General features: G+C 37.9%; 1 protein-coding gene across 1 annotated transcript in view; it reads left to right on the top strand.

The window, feature by feature from the left end:
• Window positions 1-304: 304 nt before the first annotated feature.
• The window catches only part of ERCC6 (ERCC excision repair 6, chromatin remodeling factor), a 46,198-nt gene continuing 25,332 nt past the window's right edge, over window positions 305-21,170 (top strand). The window contains exons 1-7 of the mRNA XM_042818457.1: window positions 305-352; window positions 578-811; window positions 1,676-2,109; window positions 5,602-5,722; window positions 8,022-8,130; window positions 10,009-10,735; window positions 19,460-19,585. Of these exons, the coding sequence (XP_042674391.1) occupies window positions 1,679-2,109; window positions 5,602-5,722; window positions 8,022-8,130; window positions 10,009-10,735; window positions 19,460-19,585 (1,514 nt within the window). The 5' untranslated portion in view covers window positions 305-352; window positions 578-811; window positions 1,676-1,678. The remainder of the gene's footprint in view (window positions 353-577; window positions 812-1,675; window positions 2,110-5,601; window positions 5,723-8,021; window positions 8,131-10,008; window positions 10,736-19,459; window positions 19,586-21,170) is intronic.

Genomic DNA, 21,170 nt, shown 5'->3' on the forward strand with positions numbered 1-21,170 from the left:
CAGAAATTCCAAACGTACTGCATGCTTGTCCTATCACAGTTGGCTGTCGGTTACAACAGCCTAGCAGCAGTTCTGCAGCTCAAAGAGGAGCAGGGCCCAGAACCATCATGGAGAGAGAGAAGGAAGAGGGAAGAAGGGACAGAAGGCCTAACGACTTCTGGAGAAAGTTTAATTTTGCTTCTGTCACTAGCAAGCAATCAGGGACACTGAAAGCACTGAGATTGAAAGCACGACACAGCCGCAGACCTCGCAACACAACGCCGCGCATGCGCACTCGCGGCAGTGCCGGAGGCGGAAGTGACGCCGCAAAGGAGCGGCGGATGTGATGGCGGATGTGAGGGTGGCGGGTGAGGTGGGTGCTGGGTGCCGCAGTACAGCGGGACTTCGCGCTTAGGGGCTGTGGGGAGTCGAGCAGTCGGAGCTTATTGCCTTCCCATCTCACCAAGGGCTCGTTCGCCAGCCGTGAGGGACGGCCGTGTGCCGCGTTCCTGTCGCAGCCACACGGGCCCGGGCTGTTCGCGGGAAGGTGGGGTGATATAACGATGTGCTAACGTGTGCTAACAGTGTTTGTGCTCAGGGCCTGGCCTGCTGTGTGCTTCGGGGCTGATGGAAGAAGAGGGTGAGCAGGAATCCGGCCCCGCGGGCTGCCGTGCTGGGAGGGGATGCTGAGCCCCCCAGCCCAGTCAGCGTCCTCATTGACTGCGCCCTCATTCACAAAGGTTGTGCCTCCCTGAAGTTGAACTAAGCCCCGTCCTTCACAGAGACACTCCTTCTAAAGGCTCTGAACAGTACCAGCACCGAGGTTGCCGTGGTGAGTCTTTCCCTGTTAGTTGTTAGGGCACTGCGTCCTGCTTCAAAGCTGAGCTGTCAAACTGAAGCCTGCAGTGGTTCACAGCAGTGCTTTTGCTGGCAAGTTTCCTGGTCTGATTCTCAAACACCTGATCTGTTTTTTCTTGTCTGTTGAGAAGCTTTGTATTGTGATTTTGCTCCAGTAGCTGTCCTTTGACTTCTCCCTCTTATTTTCTTATCTTATGAAAAGGTAAAAAGTTGTATGTCAAGCAGGCATGCTTTTCTAGCTGTACTCTTACCAACAACAAATACGGAAACAAAACCAATTTCCTGATTAGGTTTAGCACATCTTTTTGTCTGTGTTCAGCTTGACTGTTTTTTTCCATACTGTCCACAGAAAACTTATGTTGGGCTGTTTAAAATACTCACTAAATACTAATGGTTTGCTTTTTATGCTTGAACTCTTTTACTATTTTGAATGCTTGTACTTTTGGTTTAGGGTATTTTATGTCATGTACGATTTTGTTATTTTGTCCTCAGGAGCATAATCGTTCATGCAAGGCTCAGTTCACTCTGATGAGGAGAGTAATAGTTACAAACTTTTTTTTTTCTTGATATCATCATTTTCTAGGAGTGTATCATACTGTAGACTTTAAGATGTTTTTGCTACTCTTCCTTTTGATTGTAGAAATAGTGTGGAGAAAGAAACCTGTGGATGGAGGATGCCTCACAGAAAGGTGAACTACCAGGTGTTTTGAAATCACAATTTCACATGAAGATATATGCTTGTTTTGCTTCTGTTTGGGCACCATCTTCATGAGGAACTTTGCGCATGAATATTGTTATGGTGATGTGGTTCTTACTATTCTTTGTTGCTTTTGAACAGATAATGCCAACTGAAAGCAGCCACCTACCAGACAGTATTCAAGAACAAGACTCCATTACTAGTGTAAGCAATATTTGCCCCCATAATGCTGAAGAATCAGGAACTGAACAAGAAAATGGCATTTATGACAGTGACCTGGGTAATTGTTTTGGAGTTCACAACTCTGACAGCAAGCCATCCACTTCTGTGGCAGTTCCCATGGAGGTGCCCAGAAGAGGACAACCCCTTCTGCATATCAACAGGCAGCAGATTCAGTCCGTTTCGTATAGTGCACAGGCTGCTGAGCTCAAAGGTTTAGGAGTTGATGTGTATGACCAGGATGTATTGGAGCAAGGAGTTCTCCAGCAAGTAGATAATGCAATTAATGAAGCTAACAAAGCAACAAAAATAGCTGATGCTGAAAAAGAATATCAGTCAGTGCTGGATGACTTAAGGTAAGTCTTCTGTCCTTGATGTTGTTTTCTGTTACTGGTAATCAAATTATGCTTAATGTCTCATGTTTTTAAAAGCTGAAAGATTAAAGTGTTTCACTATCGGAACAATGAAGCATTGCTCTTATTTGACCTGTTCAGTCATGCATCATGGCTTTAGAGACCTGAGATACAGAGCGCATCTCCTTTTTTCTCCTTTGTTGCCCACTGTACTGCAGTGCTAGTTTGTTTCCTGGGCCGTGGGTAACTGCGTTGTGCTTTGTTGTTCACAGTTACCACAAAAGTATCACTTCTTCAATCCTGCATGCTTCATGTGGTTACCTACTTCTACCTTGTTTCAGTAGCTTGTTACAGTTATTTTCTGTAACTTGGGTGACTCCATGTTGTCAGGGTACTACAACCAGAAAAACCTTTGTTCTGGTTTGTATAAAGTCCTCAAGAATGCTTTTGAATAATAAAATGCTTAATGTGATATATTGATAGTAGAAGACCCTGAGAGATAGGGGCCACATGTCATTGTGTTTTGATCTTAGAACTTTCTGTTTCTAATCTCATTATAAAATTATTGTGTGATATTGTAGAATTACTGTGTGATAAGAGTTATTTATGTGTGCATTTTTCACTGAGCTGTGTTAGTGTTCTCTTCTAGTTTCTCTTCTAGTCTTCAAGAGTACTGTATGCCTCCATTGTTTGCTTGAACTCTTATGGAGTGCATAGAACTAAGCATATGTATTAGTTCTCCAGTTTGGATGTGGAGAAGTAAAACAACTAAGTATGTGTGTAAAACTGGAGCTTGATTTCAGATGTTATGTAGCAGAAGGAAATAATGATTAGATGGTCACTGAGAAGCTGAGCATAGCCAATGCAATTTGATTTATCCAGATATTGAAAGAGTGATGCACAGCCCTATCAGTTGATTGATATTTTCTGTAAGAGGTATCCCAGTGTTTTTCTTAACCTTGTATTTTCATCTTCCTGCTTACAGTTTTAAAATTAGATTTACATGCAGGGATACAAATTGTGTAGATCTGCAGAAACTTACCTTTATAGAAGGGTCTGTCTAAGTCTGAAAGTTGACTTTGAGAAAATAAGCAGAGATACACATGAGTTGTTGAATGGAGGGACCAGCAAAAGTGCAAATGTGAGTAGTGTGTGATAGTTGATGGTTCTTTAACACTGAATAACTGTAGGTAAGCCTAGGTGAGAAATGTTTTTGAGAAGTTTGTATAGAGTTCGTAGCAGAAGCTGCATGATGGGATAACATCTGCACAAGTTTAAGCAGGAAAAGTAGAAGAAAAAATGATTGAAGTTAATTCTTTCAGTCCTGTTAAATAAAGCGTTGTGGAAGAAGACAGTAGCAGCGTATAAGAGACCCTAGGTCCAAGGAAGCAAGGACCAATAGATCAGAGACCTGCAAGAGTATGGTACAGTTTAAAGCAAGAAAAAAGACTGAGAAAGGGGTTGGGATGGTTCAGAAAGGTTTAAGGGGAGTGAAGGATTGAATGTGTGAAGATAGCATTGATAGCTGGCAGATCACATCTAGGGAAACAGTAATAGAGTCCAGACTGGAGCTGAGGAGTTCTAAGTGATCAACAGTTTCCTCCCTAAGAATTAAATGAACAATGTAATGCACTTCTTTGCATATAAGGGGAATAATAGTTGCTTTGTAGGCAAGAAGAATTTTCTGGGACGTTTTCATGAAGCTTTGATATGCTAATTTGTATATCCTTGTGAAATATTCTGCTATTTAAATGAAGAAACAGATAAATTGCTTTTGATAGTGGGGTAGTGCCTCCCTGCAAACAAATGCAATAGTGAAAACAAAGGAAATCAGTTTATAGCTATTTTATGTAGAAATGAGAAAAATAGTAGGACATAAGTAAGGAAATTTTAATGTACATATGCTGTTAATTCTTTCAGATAGTTTGATTTCTTGAAACTATATTTATACCTCGTGATCTAAATAAGCATCTGTATATAATGACATCAAACAGTGAACAGTTCTACAAAGTGGAAGCAAACAGTTTCTCATTTAGATTATTGTATGGTATCATAGAATCATGTAAATTGGAAGACACCTGCAAGATCATCAAGTATGAGGTTTAACAAAAGCAAGCGTAGAGTCTTACATCTGGGGAGGAATAATTGCATGCACCAGTACAGGCTGGGGTTGAGCTGCTGGAGAGGAGCTCTGCAGAGAGGGACCTGGGCGTCCTGGTGGACAACAGGTTGGCCATGAGCCAGCAGTGTGCCCTCATGGCCAAAAAGGCCAATGGCATTCTGGGGTGCATTAAAAAGAGCGTGTCCAGCAGGTCGAGGGAGGTGATCCTCCCCCTCTACTCTGCCCTGGTAAGGCCTCATCTGGAGTACTGTGTCCAGTTCTGGGCTCCCCAGTACAAAAAAGACAGGGATCTCTTGGAAAGAGTCCAGCGGAGGGCCACAAAGATGGTGAAGGGCCTGGAGCATCTCCCCTATAAAGAAAGGCTGAGGGAACTGGGTCTGTTCAGCCTTGAGAAAAGATGACTGAGAGGGGACCTGATCCAGATTTATAAATATCTAAGGTGTGGGGGGCAGAGTGGTGAGGCTGAACTCTTTTCAGTGGTACGTGGAGAACAGGATAAGGGGAAACGGCCGGAAACTGCAGCATAGGAAGTTCCGCACAAATGTGTGAAGGAACTTCTTTACAGTGAGGTGACGGAGCACTGGAACAGCCTGCCCAGGGAGGTGGTGGAGTCTCCTTCTCTGGTGATGTTCAAGACCTGCCTGGATGCCTACCTGTGCGACCTGCTGTAGGGAACCTGCTTTGGCAGGGGGGTTGGACTCGATGATCTCTGGAGGTCCCTTCCAACCCCTACAATTCTGTGATTCTGTGAAGTTCTGCCTTCAACCTGACCTATAAAGCCCCATCACAAAACTGTGTCCCTCAATGCCACCTTCACGATGTCAGAACAGTGCACGGAGTGAAAAGAGTGAGCTCCAGATCCAACTCCTGAGTCCCAAAATCTGTTTAATAGAAAGTCTTCCCATTGAAGACATATTGAACTGATAAGAATAGTTACAATGCTTGACTACAGCTAGTTCCATGCTGCTTCCATCTTTGATGCTTGTCACTGTAGCCTGTTTTGTGTTGTTTTGTTGTTTGTTTTTTTTTAATTGTATTCTGTTTATCTTTAGTAGCAAAATCAGCCACTTCATTCCATTATTGTAATCATCAGGCTTGTGGCTTCTGAATACTAAATAACTGTGGTTTGTTTAGTGTCATTTCCTTTGACATTTTAATATTAGTAGAACTTTGTTTACAAATATTTATTAATGTTTACATTTTTAAAGTCTTCAATGTTTCTAGTGATGTTTAGTCATAAAGTGCTTATTTAACTCTAGTCCTTTTTAAATCTTACTTTAAACACTGTGGAATTTTTAAATTGTCTGAATTGAGAATGTTCTAATTTTCTTTACTGCAACTGAATAGTACATTGCAATCTTCTTATTTTTCAGATCATGTACAACATCTCTGAAACAAATAGATAAAATTATTGAGCAACTTTCACCTCAGGCTGCCAACAACAAAGATATAAACAGAAAATTAGATTCTGTAAAACGGCAAAAATACAACAAGGTGATTAGATTACTTCAATTTCTTGCTGACAGTATTTAGCTTATGCTTTGGCTTAAGGTCTGGATTATGTGACATAATTGTTGCTTAATTGTATAGAGCAGAGTCAGTCTAAAATTGCTGTTCTTTCCCTTTTAAAATGGTTTAATTTTCTACAAAAAAAAAACCAAAACCAAAAAAACAACAAACTGAACTAAAGATGTAAAGGGGGTGGGGGAGGAGGCTGATGTTGGCATTTTGTTTGCATGTTTATTTGGGGGTGGAGGGTGTTGACTCTTAAATTTTAGACAAAGCTGTAAAACTCGCTTGGAAGACTGATTTGCATGAAGTTAACTAAACCCTTCCTGGTAGTATTTCACGAAATGATAAAGCATTGTTAGAGCATGATTTGAGAGTTGGTCTAAATCTCAGCTCTCATGGCCTTCATTTCCCGTATTCCTTTTCCTGATGCTCTTTCACTGCATCTTTCTTGGAGTAATGTGCATCATTGTCTTTTGTGAGCTGTTGTAACTTGCTGGTATGACAGAAGCTGCTCCAGTTTTTTTCCTGCTGTAGTAGTTAGCTAAAGGAGCTGTAGAGCAATCAGGCATCAGTGTAATGTAAGCAATAGACCTGTACATCTGTGAATGGGAAGGAGAAGGGAGAAAAGCGAAACTTCTGATTAGGAATGTAGTTCTTAGATCTTCTCACTGTCTCATGGAAATGCACCTAATAATTTCTGTAATGATTGCCCAACTGAAAAACTTCCTGTCCACACTTCTGTCCAGTCTCGGGCTTTTTGCCACTGACCCCATTCAGTTGTTTCTTTTTAGTTATTCTTCTGATCATTTCAGCAAGTGGAATAATGTTGTATTCACAGTTTGGCCAACTGAGGGGGAGCAGGAGCAAGCAGTACTGAATAGTGGCCCTGGTCTAGCAACTTACTGTTAGGAATAAGTAGTTGGAAATATGGGAAGATATATGATTATCATCCTTAAACGTGAAGTGTCATCAAGGAATTGCATGTTATGTTTTCCTGATATCCCATTACTTGAAATCATGCACGGTAGTAGCAGATAAAGTTCATAACTCGTTGGAAATCTGTAGTTAGCCATCTATAATGGCTTTTGAAGTGTAAAAATCAATCTCTATATGAAAATCTAATCTGGAAAAGTGATCTCAATATGCTCAAGATTCTGGTTAAGTCATGGTGTATTTGGAGGCAGGTGCTCTATGTGAAGCTCATCTTGAACTGAATATGGAGAATTGCCTTTAAGTATTTTCCTTTTTGTCGTAGTTAAAAAGAAAAAATGAAAAAGTTGGAATTGCTCCATTATTCAGATAAATGGGAAATTAATAACTGTTAGAGCTGTTTCCTTAGAGCTGTCCAGGGAGTGTTTTGTAATGTAAATTCTTCAGTAGCAAGGATAATGGTTGGGTAGGAGGTAATACATTGTAATGTACACGAATACACTATGCTTTGTGATGTGAAAGGTGCTATGTAAGGACTTGGGCAGGCAAGAGCACCTTCCTTCAAGCACAAAAAAAGCTGATTGCATCATAAACTTCATTTTTATTATTTACTAAACTATGTGCCTCTGTATGTGGGAAAATACTTTGAAAAAGTAAAGTTACACATGAGGAAAGTTGCACTGCCTGTGTGTTAGTGTTGATGTCTGTAATGTTGACTAATGTCTGTAGTGTTGAATTTTTTCACTTATTTTTCAAAAGCATTTTACTTTGTAGTTTTTGCTGTTAAAGTAGCTGCACCCATTCCTGAATTAGTTATGTACAAACATACATTAAGATGTCTGACTTGTGTTTTTTTCTTCCTTTCTAAGCAAACATTCCAAAACTTCTGGGTGATAAATAAATCCTAATGAATATTATAATTGGTTTAAATAGGTTATTTGCCAGTAATTCAGTCTTGCAAATCATGGACTTTTTTTTTTTTTAATATTCCTCACGTATCTCACTAATCCAAGGGCTGCTTTTGGTTGTATCAGCATACTTATAAAATGACCTTGAAAAATGGGCATGAAAATGCATAATGAGCATGTGAAATGTGTGTATAAATAGTAATGTCTTACTGTGTATTTTTAAGATGATTGTACACATAAATTTATGCATATTTTATGAGTTATCAATCACAGACACTTTGTGACAATTTTGTGCTTTTTAATTAAATGGGATACTTTGAACATTTGAGTATGACTTTCTGGTAGAAAATACTGTAAATGTTATAGCTTAAGTATTGTTTAAAAGGATAACAGGATCCTGAAATAGTTTGAAGTTTTAATAATGTACCTAATTGTCATTCAAGGAGCAACAGCTAAAGAAGATCAAAGCAAAGCAGAAACGTCTCCAAGCAGTTCTTGGTGGAACTGAGATTCTTGATAAAGTAAATGAAATTGAATTTGAGGATGATGAAGGTATGTATGGGAGAAGGCTGAAACTTCTGCTCTACTTTGGCGTACTGCCTTTTGTTATTTGAAGGTAATTTGCAAGATCTTTGCCAATAAGGAAATACATTTCAGTGGCTTGTTTTCAAAGAGAGTGTTAGGAACACTCATTTTCTGCACCTGCAGAATTGCAAATCTTGGCATATTCATGTGGGAAGTTTTAAGAAACGGATGTTAATCCTTGTTCAGCTCAGTAGGGATGACTGATGCACATTAGAGTATTGGGCTTAATAAATTGGAAATCTTAACATTTTTTCACAGCTAATTTGATAATGATGACTAGCATCGTGATTGAATTACATTTTATATGCTGGATGCTATCAGTCAGCATTAACAAAATTGTTTTTTTCTTATTGTTGAAAATTATAGTTAGAAATGTAAGAGGGGAATACTTTATCAGGCTATACTACGTTAAAACAAAACAAAAAAAAGAATAGAAAAAAAAAAACAGCTTCCAGAGCAATATGTTTGTTCTCTGAGTTTCTTATGCAAATGTTCCACTGTTTTCTTTTTCACTGCCCTCTACAAACTGAGATTGCATTTTGTAACTCCAGGTTAACTGTATTTCACTCGCCATCATTATGTGTGGTATCCAGAAGGGCAGGTTTGGACCTGTACAATGTTGTCCTCTGCAGTGATTCCTCCTCCCTTCCCCCTCATTGTGCTATATCCTTATGCCCTGTGTCCATTGCAGATGTGGATTCTGAATCTCAGAAGGCTTGTGTTCCTCTCCTGATTCGAGAAACTTTAGTGAGAATGAAAACTTCAGTAAACTTTTCTTAGCAGGAAATCATCTTAAGCTTTTTTTCTTCTAATGAGTTTACGCAGTAAAACTCTGGCACCTGGTGTGATGAAATGTGGCTAGAAAGTGTATGGAGCCGAAAATGAACAGACGAAATGAAGTTAAACAGTTCCTATTGTTTGAGAAACTGATGAGCTGAAAAGGGAGGAGTTTCAAGCCAGATGCATCATCTTTATGCATTAAACATGCTTTAGTGATAAATACGATGCTTTAAATAGCATATAGAGTAGCATACCATGCTCGCAGTTCTGTTGTAGCTACTGTGAAATTTTGGACCTTAGTAATAGATTCTAGGTTGGCATTTCCCTTCAGCTTCTTGAATGCAAGAAATATCCCCCCTCCTTGCTTTCAGATAACAACACAGTTAACACAAATATAATAAGTGTGGTAGCTGTGTATGCAGTTAAACTGTAGTGCTTATCAATGACAATATGCTGTTTGGTCAATCTGACTTTTAAAATCATAATCCTAATGCTATTGTAGTATTGGAGGGTTTAGGGTTTTTTTTTTAGCTTAGGGGAAGAATCTTTTGTCTCTTCCTGGTATGCTTAATGGAGACTTCAGATTTCAAGCTTATAAGAAAATCTAAACAATCAGTAATAGAAATAGAAGTGGGCATTGTTACTGCTTCTGGGAATTCTGTGCTTTGTTGTAGTGAATATGATGACATATTGAGCTGAAAATATAGGGAACACATTAGAGTTCATGTGGTGTTAAGGATTATTCTTCTATGTTAGTTTTTGCTGCTGTGTGTTATTCCAGAAGTATTAGCATTCTGAGAGCGTGCATAATGTTTCCTATATGAAATTTTAGAAGTAACTTGAATTTTAAAAAAGACAAGTCTGTTTTGACCTTTTTTGTTAGTTTCTGCCTTTTTTGACCTTTTCATATTATGTATGTAATACATAATGTATATGTTAGTTTGCAGTTGTTTTTAAACTTTAAATCTATTTGGTTTTTATGCACAATTTTGTTTCTGTATTGGAGTTATTCAGAACATGTGGAAGGCATTGTGGTTATTCTGTTGTTGGTTTTTTTTGTTGCAGTGCCTGGTCCTTCATCTCTTGGCAGTATGCTTATGCCTGTTCAGGAAACAGAGTGGGAAGAGCTTATTCGTACAGGCCAGATGACCCCGTTTGGAACTAAAATACCTCAGAAGCCAGAGAAGAAAACACGACGACTAATGCTAAATGAAGCATCTGATTTTGAAAAGTATTTAGCAGACCAGGCTAAGCTGTCATCTGAGAGAAAGAAGTTATCCCTTCACAAAAGAGCGAAGAAGAAAGCACAAGCCAAAAATGTTCAGTGCGTAGCTCCCGCATCTGCTACAAAGGAAAAAAGAGGTAAAGTTCTGTCAAAAACAGACAAACGTTTAAAAAAACACTTGAAGAAACTTCAGAAGCATGCCCTTCAGGTTCATTCAAAAGCAGGTATTCCAAAAGAAAAAAAAAATCTTGAGACTACAAAGCTGAAGCCTGGACAAGAAGATGATAGTGGAGAATCTGAGTATGTACCTGATGAGGAACAACTTGAGCCAGCAGCAGTTGAAGAGGAGGAAGAACGGGCATCTTCACATGCTGAAAATGATTCTGATTATGAACTCAGGAATTTGTCAGAGAAGGGAAAATACTCGGTGAGGCGGGATTCTAAAGATGCTGAAAACGACGTTGACTACTTTCCAAGCTCTGAGGAGGAAGAACATACAGTAGGGAAGCGCAAAGTAAAAAGATGGAGAGATGATGGAGATGAAGACTATTATAAACAGAGACTAAGGTTAGTCCCGGACTTTTTAGTAGCAACATTACCAAATGATATTGCACGTGTAAAAGACAAAATCTGTAATACACGACTAGGAATTGGAATAAGGGGGAGGACACGGTCAGAATGATCATAGCCTTTCTAAGGGAATCAGGCATACTTAATTATTAGGATTCTGTTATTTAATTTTTCTGATCATTTCAAGATCATTCAAAAGTAAGTTATTTCAGTTTTGCATTTGTTTGTTATTTACAGTACTGTGAATATGCCAACAGTAGAGTATATACAAAAATGTATTGTGTATTACTTGGCAGCATTGCTGTTTACTTAAGCTGTTTACTTTTGTCTACAGATCCTCATACCTGCCTTTCAAATATATATGACATGTTCTATTTGATAGGCAAAATTACAGAATAGGCAGACTCCCTCATCAGAGGGAAGGCATTTTCTCACAGTGAGAGATGTCTTTGGTTTGGTTTGGGATGAGATGCTTGGGTTTTGGCTTCAGTGACTAGTCAGGAAAAAAATTACTTGAACAAATGTTTATGTACTGTTTTTGTATAAACCATTAGTTAGATGAAATCTCAGGCAAATATATTAATTTGAACATCAATATAAATTGGATTTTGATTTTAAACTCGTAAAATTCATACTGGAAAGGAATCATCTGTTCTTTTTTATTATCGAGTAATAACTCTTGCATAACTTAGATAAGTAGTAAAGACTGGACATCATGTTGCGATTAGTGAAATCTAAAAAGAGCTGCCTTCTGTGACAGTGGTTTTCCTTTCTTTCTGTTCTTATTGACAGTGATGTTCTTATTTAACAAAGATGTGGCACTGGTAGTAGTTTTCTTGAGCTGTGATGACCTAAGGTTGTAAACTGCATAAGATTTATAAAAAGAATCAGCATCTTCTATTAAATAAACTAGTATAATTAGGTAGAGCAGTACAGCTAAGATGTCAAGAACACGTTACTTCTAAAAATGGCACCTGAAGCACCTGGTGCTAATCTGTAATTTATAAAATCTGTATGGCCTGGGCGTTAGTGATTTCTCTGTAGCTACAGTGTGCTGTTGAGGTGCTTTGTTTTGTTGTTTTTTTTTTTCTCCTACTGGTATCATTACTGTTGAGCTCCTAACAATAAGACTGTGCAATGTTACTATTGTTATAGCTGTTTAGAAAACATTTTTAAGGGCCATTGAAGTGACATGTAATTTAAGGTCTTTCAAGTGGTTTTTAGCCCTTAGAAAAGCATGGATTCCAAGTTGAAAACAGCTTTCCTGGAGTGAAAGGGGCAATGGTTATTAAAGCTATAGAGAAGAGTGACTAATATAGGTAAAAGTCCTAGCATAACACCTGGTTAATGGTGGGGAGACTTAAATTTTGTGTTTTACAGAAATGGAACATTTACAAAATTAAATTATGCTATATCAAAAAGAGGGGTTAGGAGGTTATATGAATACCCATCTTCAACCTGTGATAAGAACTGCTGTGGAGAAAGAGGCATGCTCTGATAGAGATGCTTGTGCTCTAGTTGCAGCATTATTACAGGTAACAAAACGTTAAGTAGGAAGAGGTCAACTTGTCTTTCGCGTCTTACGCTACTGAGGCAGATCAGGAGCTGGCATTAGGCTTGCAATCCCAGGATGCTGCTTTTCAAGGTTAAGGACTAGTTTATTGCTTCTTGAATAGAAGATTTCAATGAGAGGCTAATCTGAACAATGTCCATAGGGTCAAAAAAGTGTGTTTTTTATTGGGGTACATTAACAGAAATTAATTGTATTTAACCACTCAGATATTTACTGTTTTATTGAATAAAATCATACTTTTCACATGTAAATTAGGCCAATATTAAATCATTTTTAATTCAGTGTTTTCATCAAGAGTAATTTATTTTGATTGAAAGTTTTAATATGACTCTCAGTTTAAATTCATTCAAACACGTTTTTTAATAACGTTAAGATTGTGACAATTTATCCTTAGCAAAGTCATATCATAGACTACATTTCTTTTGGTTACTAAAGTTACAATAAAAGCCTAAATGAATTTTAGAAATATCAATAACTGTAATTGCCACCAAAACACTACATCTCTTAAAAATTTCATAGCTACAGTTATTGTGGCTGTTAAGCTGCAGCTGTCCACATTGACGTTTTTATGCTGACACCCTCAGGTAATCTTCATTATGGGAAATGCCATGAGAGAATAAAGTGTAGTGAATTAAGAAACATATTAAGAATGCTGAAGAAATGCTGTCATTTGCTTACATTTATGTCTTGTTTCACATCAGTTATACTTTTGAATGCAAATAAATGAGTGAGATTATGGTATATTTTACCCCTGAGATAGGCAAGGGAAAGTCCTTTAGGATTACTTTAGTATTCTGAACATCTAGTCTTGTGCTTGGTGCTGTATAAAGTCCTACACTCTTGAAGGCTGAAAATGAGTTTCTTTAACATTAAAACTTTTCAGGGATGGGACTTGAAGAGATTGGTCTGTGTCAAGGGGGAAATACGATGATGATGTTAAAGCATGGTAATTAGCTAATTATGGGACTGCTAGAGGAACTGACTATTTCCAAAGAGGAGCTGATGCATCTGTGGTAAACAGGGCAAGCAGGAGAACAGCTGCTCTGCTTTTCTTCTGAAGGCAACTTGTGTCAGTCAGCCTGGTTGCTCACAGCCAGGCGTGGTCAGCGGAAAGTGGAAAGGCCAGAATTCAGCACACCCTTTTATCTCTGCTCTTGCATCGCTCTTGCCTTTCTCTTGTTACCATTACTGGAGCAGTGTTGCTGTGCAGACATGGGGGAAAAAAATCTTCTGGCTAATGTAGCAAGGAACACCAGGGTTGTGGGGAGGTAAAGTAAATCAGTGACAGACTGTCAGGTGCTAAATGCTAAGTTGAGGATTCTGTGCAAGGTGGTGTTATCATTATCTCCCACTGTCCTTCATAGTGACTATTCCCAGCTGAACCCAGAGGGCTGGATTAGGTCATCAATCTCTGCGGTAGTGCTGAAGGTCTCAGAGACTTGATCCCCCTCAACAGCTGTGGTTTCAGTGTATTTTTTGTCATACTCAGCAGTAACTGCCCTGGTCAAGAGCTGTTCCACACTGACTCTAGTAGGAGTCTAGAGCGGTCACCCTCCTGGTGGAGCAGCCAGGTCACGGCAGAGCTGCTTTCTTTGAAGGCTGTTCAGTGAAACTGCACCTATTTTTAGTTTTTCATACCTAGAATCAGAAAATAGAAGTAAGCTTCACTTCAGTGCAGATTAAAGGCATAGGAAATAAGCCTTTTCTGGCTTCTCAGCAAGAAAGTAACTGCATGATTTTCTTGTTCTACTCTGTCAGGGTTTTGGAGCTGTGGAAGCTGCAGCCCATCCAGTCTTTTTGCATGCTAACAAAAATTCTCCTTTACATGTATTAAAATAGGAAGTGTAAATATAATCAAATAATTTTTTTCTCATTATCTGTAGTTAATGCGTTACACTTTTGACATCACTAATACATTATCTGCATGAAGTAATAGCTTGGAAACAAAAAGAAATTTTCTTAATAGCTTTCTTAGGGTCACTATTCCCATAGCAGCTGCCAGTATGTGTATGCCTGCTGCTTCAGGGAAAGAATTAAATCTCAGGTTGTGGGAGGTAAGTGCTATATCTGTATTTTCTTGGCTTTTTTGTATAGTTTGTGGAGTATAGTTTTTTGAATGGCACTTCCTTTAATTGCTGTGAAGGGCTGGGAGGCAAGGCTAGTAAAGCTGCTTCTCACCGTGTCTCCCAACCATCAGCCAAGCAGCTGAGTTGCTGGATGTTGTGGCTATCAGCACTCAAAACGTGATAAAAAAAGGTCAAACCAAAAATAAAGTTAACTAAAAAATAAGTGGCGTTTTTTCTCAAGTTGAATCAGTTTTCATACATGAGCTGTCTTTGAAGCATCTGAATCAGTCAGTCTCTCATTGTATCAGTTATAAATTTAAAAAGGATTAAATATTACCTTTCCTGGAAAACGTTTTCTTAGAGCATCCTAACTGCTCTTTAAAATGACAAATCTGAGACACAAATGAAGATATATTTTGGCTCGCTCACTGAGTACACCTTTCATTCTAAGCTCAAGTGGGTAATCATCTACATCAGTCTTAATTTACTTGCAGAGACTTGTGGTACTAACTGCATTTATCTCATCTGTTAGGATGTGCCAATTAAATCCATGCATGCAGACCATAAAAAGTTAGATCCAAAAAGTAGTGCTGAATGCTTCAGTTTAGCAAATTAGAACAATCTGTAAGGGTTTCTTAGCTGTCTAAAACAGAAAACATATTGTGCTTCAAAAAGGCAAACTATATTAAACACTCAGCTTGGTTCCTGACTGTATTTTAAAAAGAAAAAAAAAATTGTGCTCATTACTGTTTTGGATTCAGAATTTCTTTCTTGGGTATTGCAATAAGTGGGAAATGGGCTCAGTATCTGAATACAATCTCATATTAAGAAAGATTTAATTGTATGATATATGGGTTTCATTCTGCATTTGTAGGATAAAAATGTACTTTTATCAGTGACCATGGGCAGCAGGAAAGTAGATTTCTCAGAAGGTCAAAAACAGATGCTTCTGTTTTGGTGATACAGTGAAGCCTGTGCTTGCCAATTGTTTAGGCACAGTAGTGAAATTTAACTCAGACTTGTACAGATTTTTTTATTCTTTGTTTAGTATGGTACCCTGTCATTAAGCCAAACTATGAGTTAGTGCTGTTTCTCTCTTGAAAGTTTGACTTACAGAGGAGGGGTCAACTGATTGCCTGGCCAGTCTGGTCTAGCAGTGTTTGTCTTCCCTTTGCTTCAGCTATTGGGAATGTTTTCACTTTTCTATCGAAAATAATGAAGTCTTAATACAGCATCTTGCATCAAGTTCACAGCTTTTCAAAAACCGAATGGCTTCTTCAAGCTTTGCATACTGTTACAGTGGTAACAACAACAACTGCTTTTTCTTTCAATTGAATGGGGAAAATCAAAGACCAAAGAGCCTGCAGACCCTGGGGAGATACAGTAGCAGAACTTCAATTCTAAAGCTGATGCAATCACGCATACAGAATAACAAATACAAAGTATATCAGAATTTTTCCTTATGGTAACTGGGTTCTGGAATATTAGTTCAAATTCTAGATGCATTGATTTTCTAGGTATGTCATGATTTCAAGAGTGATCTAACATCGGTCAAACTAATTGCAGAAACTGTTGGTTAAATTCATTAAGAGTTATGAGTTTGTGTTAATCTGCAAGAAGTTTTCCTCTTGGTTGTTTCTGAATCACTTTTTCCAACGTACACTAGAGGGCAATCTGCTTCTTCCCAGGGGAGGCTGAAGCTCCAATACTCGCTGCAACGTTCACGCTGGGAGATTGGATTAGGGGCTTTTATGCAAAATACTGCCTTACTTGTCAATTGTGTTTGATTTGAATTTGATTCCTAAAGTGATCTACCTGTCACTTTAGAAGTTTTGTAAGTTGAAATTGTCTTGATTTTAATGTGATAAGTAGATGTTTTCTATTGGTTTTCTTTCATGTTTCAAGTCTTCTCTTAACTTGGTCGGATAACATAACCAAGTTCTGATGTGTGTTAGTTCCAGTAGTGACACAGTCTGAAGCAGCGACTGTCAGCATTTGTAAATTTGAATCATTCATCTTTCCCTGGAGCTCAGAATAATAACTGACAATTCATACCTGATAGCGCAACATTGTGGTACTGAACAAAAATAAATGCATTTTTATGCTGTGCCTCTGGTACCATCTGCCTTTTTGGTCTTTATTTTTTTTTAGTCTGAGAGCATTATTGTTATTTTACTAATTCAACCATTTAGTAGATTGCTATTCTAAGGTAGAGATTTTCTTACCTGTGTCAGGTTATGTAAAAGTATCTGTGGGAATTATTTTTGTATCCACATTTTGTATTATTTTGTTTGGTTGGGTGTTTTTGCTGCTTAACAGGGTATGTGATGTAAGGAATTAAGAACAATCTGAGAGATGACAAACAAATAGTAGCAAATCATCTGTTTTTCATCAGAGAACTAAAGAAAAAACTTGAGGTCAAAATACATTGCTGTGGTCTCTATGAACCTGTCTGGTATTCTGCTTTCTTGTTAGTTTTTCAGTGCTTTTTTTGGTTTTGCAGTTATTGTAACTTGCATGTGTTTGGAAATGATGGTCTTTATTAAACAGTACCACAGTTCCATGTTTGTGACTGCTTCCACGAAAGCAAGCTATAAGTATTTTTTCACTATACTGGTAGAAAGCTGATCTAGAAAGCTACTGCAGCTAGCTTTGTTGCACAAGAAAGAGTATATGATTGTGTATCGAGTGTTGAGAAGCCCTTAAATGAAGTACCTGAAAATATCAGGCTGGGGGGCGTCACTGTGCCACCAGTGTCTGCTATAAACATCGCTGAGCAGAGATGTGTGGGTCAAGTCTTAAAGACTTAGAGCAGTGCATGGGTTGTTCTTTAGTGTTTTCTGGATTGTTTTGCCAGGTTTGAAGGTCAATATGTTGTGAGACAGCACCAGTTTTGTGAGCAGTTTGAGAAATTTTAGCAGTGACTTCTGTCTCCATTATTTTGCCTAGTTAGGTGAGGATATAAATCAGGGTCATGAAAGTATTTAAATTTTGTTTCTACATCTAATGATATTTGTAAATTTTTGAATAACTTTGTTTCTTTTTCCTGACATGGATAAAATTAGATCCACAGCTTTAAAAGCACTCACTTATCCCACAAGCATAAAACGCATCATGCTTAGCAGGACAGGAAATAAAATGCATTTTGCCTGTCAGCTTCTCAGTGCAGTTTGTCCTCTTTCAAATACTGAAATATGAAAATCATACATGTATTTTCTCTCCCTAAATGTATATCTTTCTTCATGCATATATTTTATGGAAAAAATTGAGCTAAATAACTTTAAACAGAGAGTGAATTTATCACATTTTTTAAAACAGATCATAAATCCATTTTCCCAGAAGATTTTTCTTTTACTCTGCCATGTTTCTGCTTCTACAGCCAACAGTAAGAGCCCAAGCCATCAGGATGCTGTTTGTGTAATAGGTGAATGGGAGAGGTAAACTGTTATTACCAGGGAGGAAGTGCAGCTGTTCAGTCGGCTGCAATGTTTGTTCAGAAACTGCAAGTATACTGGAAAACTGGTGCATCCCAGTAAGTCTCCTTCGTCTAGCTACTGCAGAACTTCTGGAGTATGGTTTCTCATTAAGCAAATACTGGATAGATGAGTTTTCCAGCATCTCACTAAAGAGGCTCCTTGTAGCTTAATACTGTAGATTTCAGTGCTAGGAGGCTTATATTTGTGGGGGTTTTTTTTTTTTTTTTTTTTTTTTTTTTTACCTCAGTCTTCCACTTGCTTTTTTTCATACTATCACTGCTATTTATAGTTCTTTGGAACCTGAACAATTTCAATTTCTGTGTTTTATGTCTCAGATGCTTTTAGACTGCCAGGACTCATTCTTCAGCCTCATTCAGGCCAGCACCTTTAATTATGAGTATGGAAAAAATATTCAAATAATGATGTCTACAGTGGCTTAAATTGCAGTACATGCTTCATTTGAAAGTGTTCTGTCTGGCTTGGGGAGGACAGGACTGATTACTGGGGAGAGAATAGAGTTTTGGTAGGTAGAGACTTTGATGATAGATATATCTAAGTTATCCGCAAGGAGGCATGCAGTCATTTCATCCTTACAGATGCAGCAATCCCCTTATTAGATGAAATATGTCTGCTTTTGTGTTGTGTGAAGAGCAATTGCATGAGAGCGTTCTTAATCTGTTCTGCAACTTTACCACTGTCTGTAGGGATTTTATCAGGCTCTACACTGTGTTTGGTATGGCTGCAATGAATGCGGTTTCAGCAGTGAATAACTGCTGAAACCCAAGCTGTCTGTAAAGTGCTTTTGGTAGTTCAGTACTTATTTGTTCAAGTTCTGCAGTTGTTTCCTTCGAGGCAGTAACTGTATGGTTTGCTGTTACAAGCAAATGGTTTTGTTTTGGTCACTAAAGCAAACACAAGTCCATAATTGTTTTGGATGTTGAAGATCCTCTGGTGCCCTTTCTGAGAGGGGCACAGGACAAGAACATTATTCTGGATATCGTCTGTGCAGAGTCCAAATACAGCACTTGGGCTGCATGCCGTGAGTCACCATGATTTCAAAATGTCAAATGTTAACTCTCCTAATGATGACAGCTTAGGGTCTGTAGAGCACATCAGTTCAAAGACAGTGATGTTTCCAACCGAGTGTTCTGTATGCTTGTATGCTACTGAACATTTCTCTAGGTGAAAGGCATTTAGATATTTGTTTAAATTAAGAAAAGTATCTTTATAATACTTAATCTTTATTTCTTTGTTGGTTTGTTTTTGTTTTGTCCTTTTTAAATGAATGTTTGGTAATTTAACGTTGCCGGTTTCTTTTAATAGTGTTAACTGTTAATTACATTGCATTAGCATTGCTGTCTATAAATAATCATAATTAGCTGTACAATTACAAAAGCTTATGACTGTTCAGAAGCGCGTGCACGTTATGTCAAATATTTTGGGCATTTAGATGAATAATTTTCTCCTCCAGTGGATTATCACTTAAATTCATCACATCTAAGAAAATTTATTTATTCTTTACTTCTTGAAGAATAATTCAGTGTAGTATTCATATAGAATCTTTTCCATGCAATAATTGAATGCTGACTCCTTGTGTCACTTACAGGAAGTGGCAAAAAGAACGTTTGAAGGACAAAGAACATCCTGTGGCTGAGGAACTTTCTGATGAAAGCGACACTGAATTTGAAGAGGGTTTCAAAGTTCCAGGATTTCTCTTCAAAAAGCTTTTTAAGTATGTATTCTATACTTCATTTTAACATTAGGTTATTGTGTGTTGTTAATAATGGTATTAGTAGTGACAGTGGTGGTGATTTCTAGATGCCTTGTCCTACAGCTTTGGGTACAGTTATTTCTGTTATTAAAAAAAAGAAAAACAAAGAACAAAAAAACAACTTTAAAAATCCTACCTGACCAAACCTCAAACAAAGTTGGTTATTGTAAGCACAAAATGCTGTTTTACGAAAATACAATTAGTAAGTATTGTAAATGCGTATTAGTTAAACTAAGGGTTGAGAAGCTCTCCTGGTCTCCTTTTGTAAATGTTTTCTTTTATTGCTATGTGCTTTCTTTTAGTTCAGGTGCAGAGTGATATAAAAATGACTTGAGTTTGAAGATATGGTGTTGGCACTTGGTAATAAATGAAAACAAGGAATCAAAGTGTTTCTGTGATTGAGCTGAGAGTGACTGAAGTTTTCTTCCAGCAAAAAATACAGCCAACTTTTTCTTTGAGCAGCTTTATAAAGTCATATTATAAGATCTTTAAAACATTGCTGGGAAAAACGTTCAGATATGGAGAGTGCATTATTCCTTCAGTATTAATGATGGATTGCAGATTCGGGCAAGACTGCTTTCCATTCCTTTTTTTTGAGAGTTTTGCTGTGTCCAGTGATACTTCCAAGTAACTCATCTTAATCTCAAAAAGCTGTTCATAAAAGGCATTTTAAACAAGTTAGCTGCTATTTCATCCATAAGTTTTCTCTAACTTCCATGCTTGAATTCATTTTTGTTGGCAACATTTCACTCAAGGAAAACCATCTCCTCTTTCAAAAGCTAACTCTAAAATCTTGTAATTAATCTAGCAGAAAGCTATGGTTTCTTACAGGCTTACATCGTAACCCTTCCAACAGTGCCACTTAGTCTTAACCTCAAAGAGATTATTATTGTTGTCCTGCAATTCTTCAGAAGGAAAGCACTAGCTCTGAAATGGAAATGAATTACTGACTTAGTTGCCAGGACCATACACAGCCAATATGAGGTCTCCGGTTGTTTATGCGACGGTACTGCAGGAATAATCATCCTGAGAACGGATGTGTGGTCTGAGCAACCCAAAGGGAATCGAAAGAAGGCAGACAATTAGAAATTAATCTTAGAGATATCAGCCTCACTAATGAAGGGTATCCCTGCAAGCATGAGTCAGTTGGCAAGACTTCTTAAGTGGTTAGAAAGATCAATTGAGTTGAATGATTTGTCTGACTTGTAACTTAAATGCTGAAACCTCCAGTGTAGGAAGGCCCATAGTCAATAGTCATTAAACTTTGAGTTCTGAACAAGTTCAGTAGAAAACATGGAAGTATATTGATCCAAGGAGGAGGTGTATTGCACTATTTTGTAAGTGATCTTTCGCATATGTGAATTGAATTCCACAGAGAAGTTAGCTCACAGTAGAAATATTAGACCCTTAAGCTGGTTGCCTGTTTTTAGTTTTGTTTGGGGATTTTCTTTTTTTTTGGTGGGTTAGTTGCTTTTCATTTTTTATTTCTTTGGTTTTGTTTTTTTTTTCTTGTAAATCTGTTCAAGTGGAAAAATCTGCTTTCGTT

The sequence above is a fragment of the Centrocercus urophasianus genome, unplaced genomic scaffold, assembly GCF_019232065.1.
Source record: "Centrocercus urophasianus isolate 14NV4802_14NV808 unplaced genomic scaffold, USGS_Curo_1.0 seq_17, whole genome shotgun sequence".
Classification (NCBI taxonomy): Eukaryota; Metazoa; Chordata; class Aves; order Galliformes; family Phasianidae; genus Centrocercus; species Centrocercus urophasianus.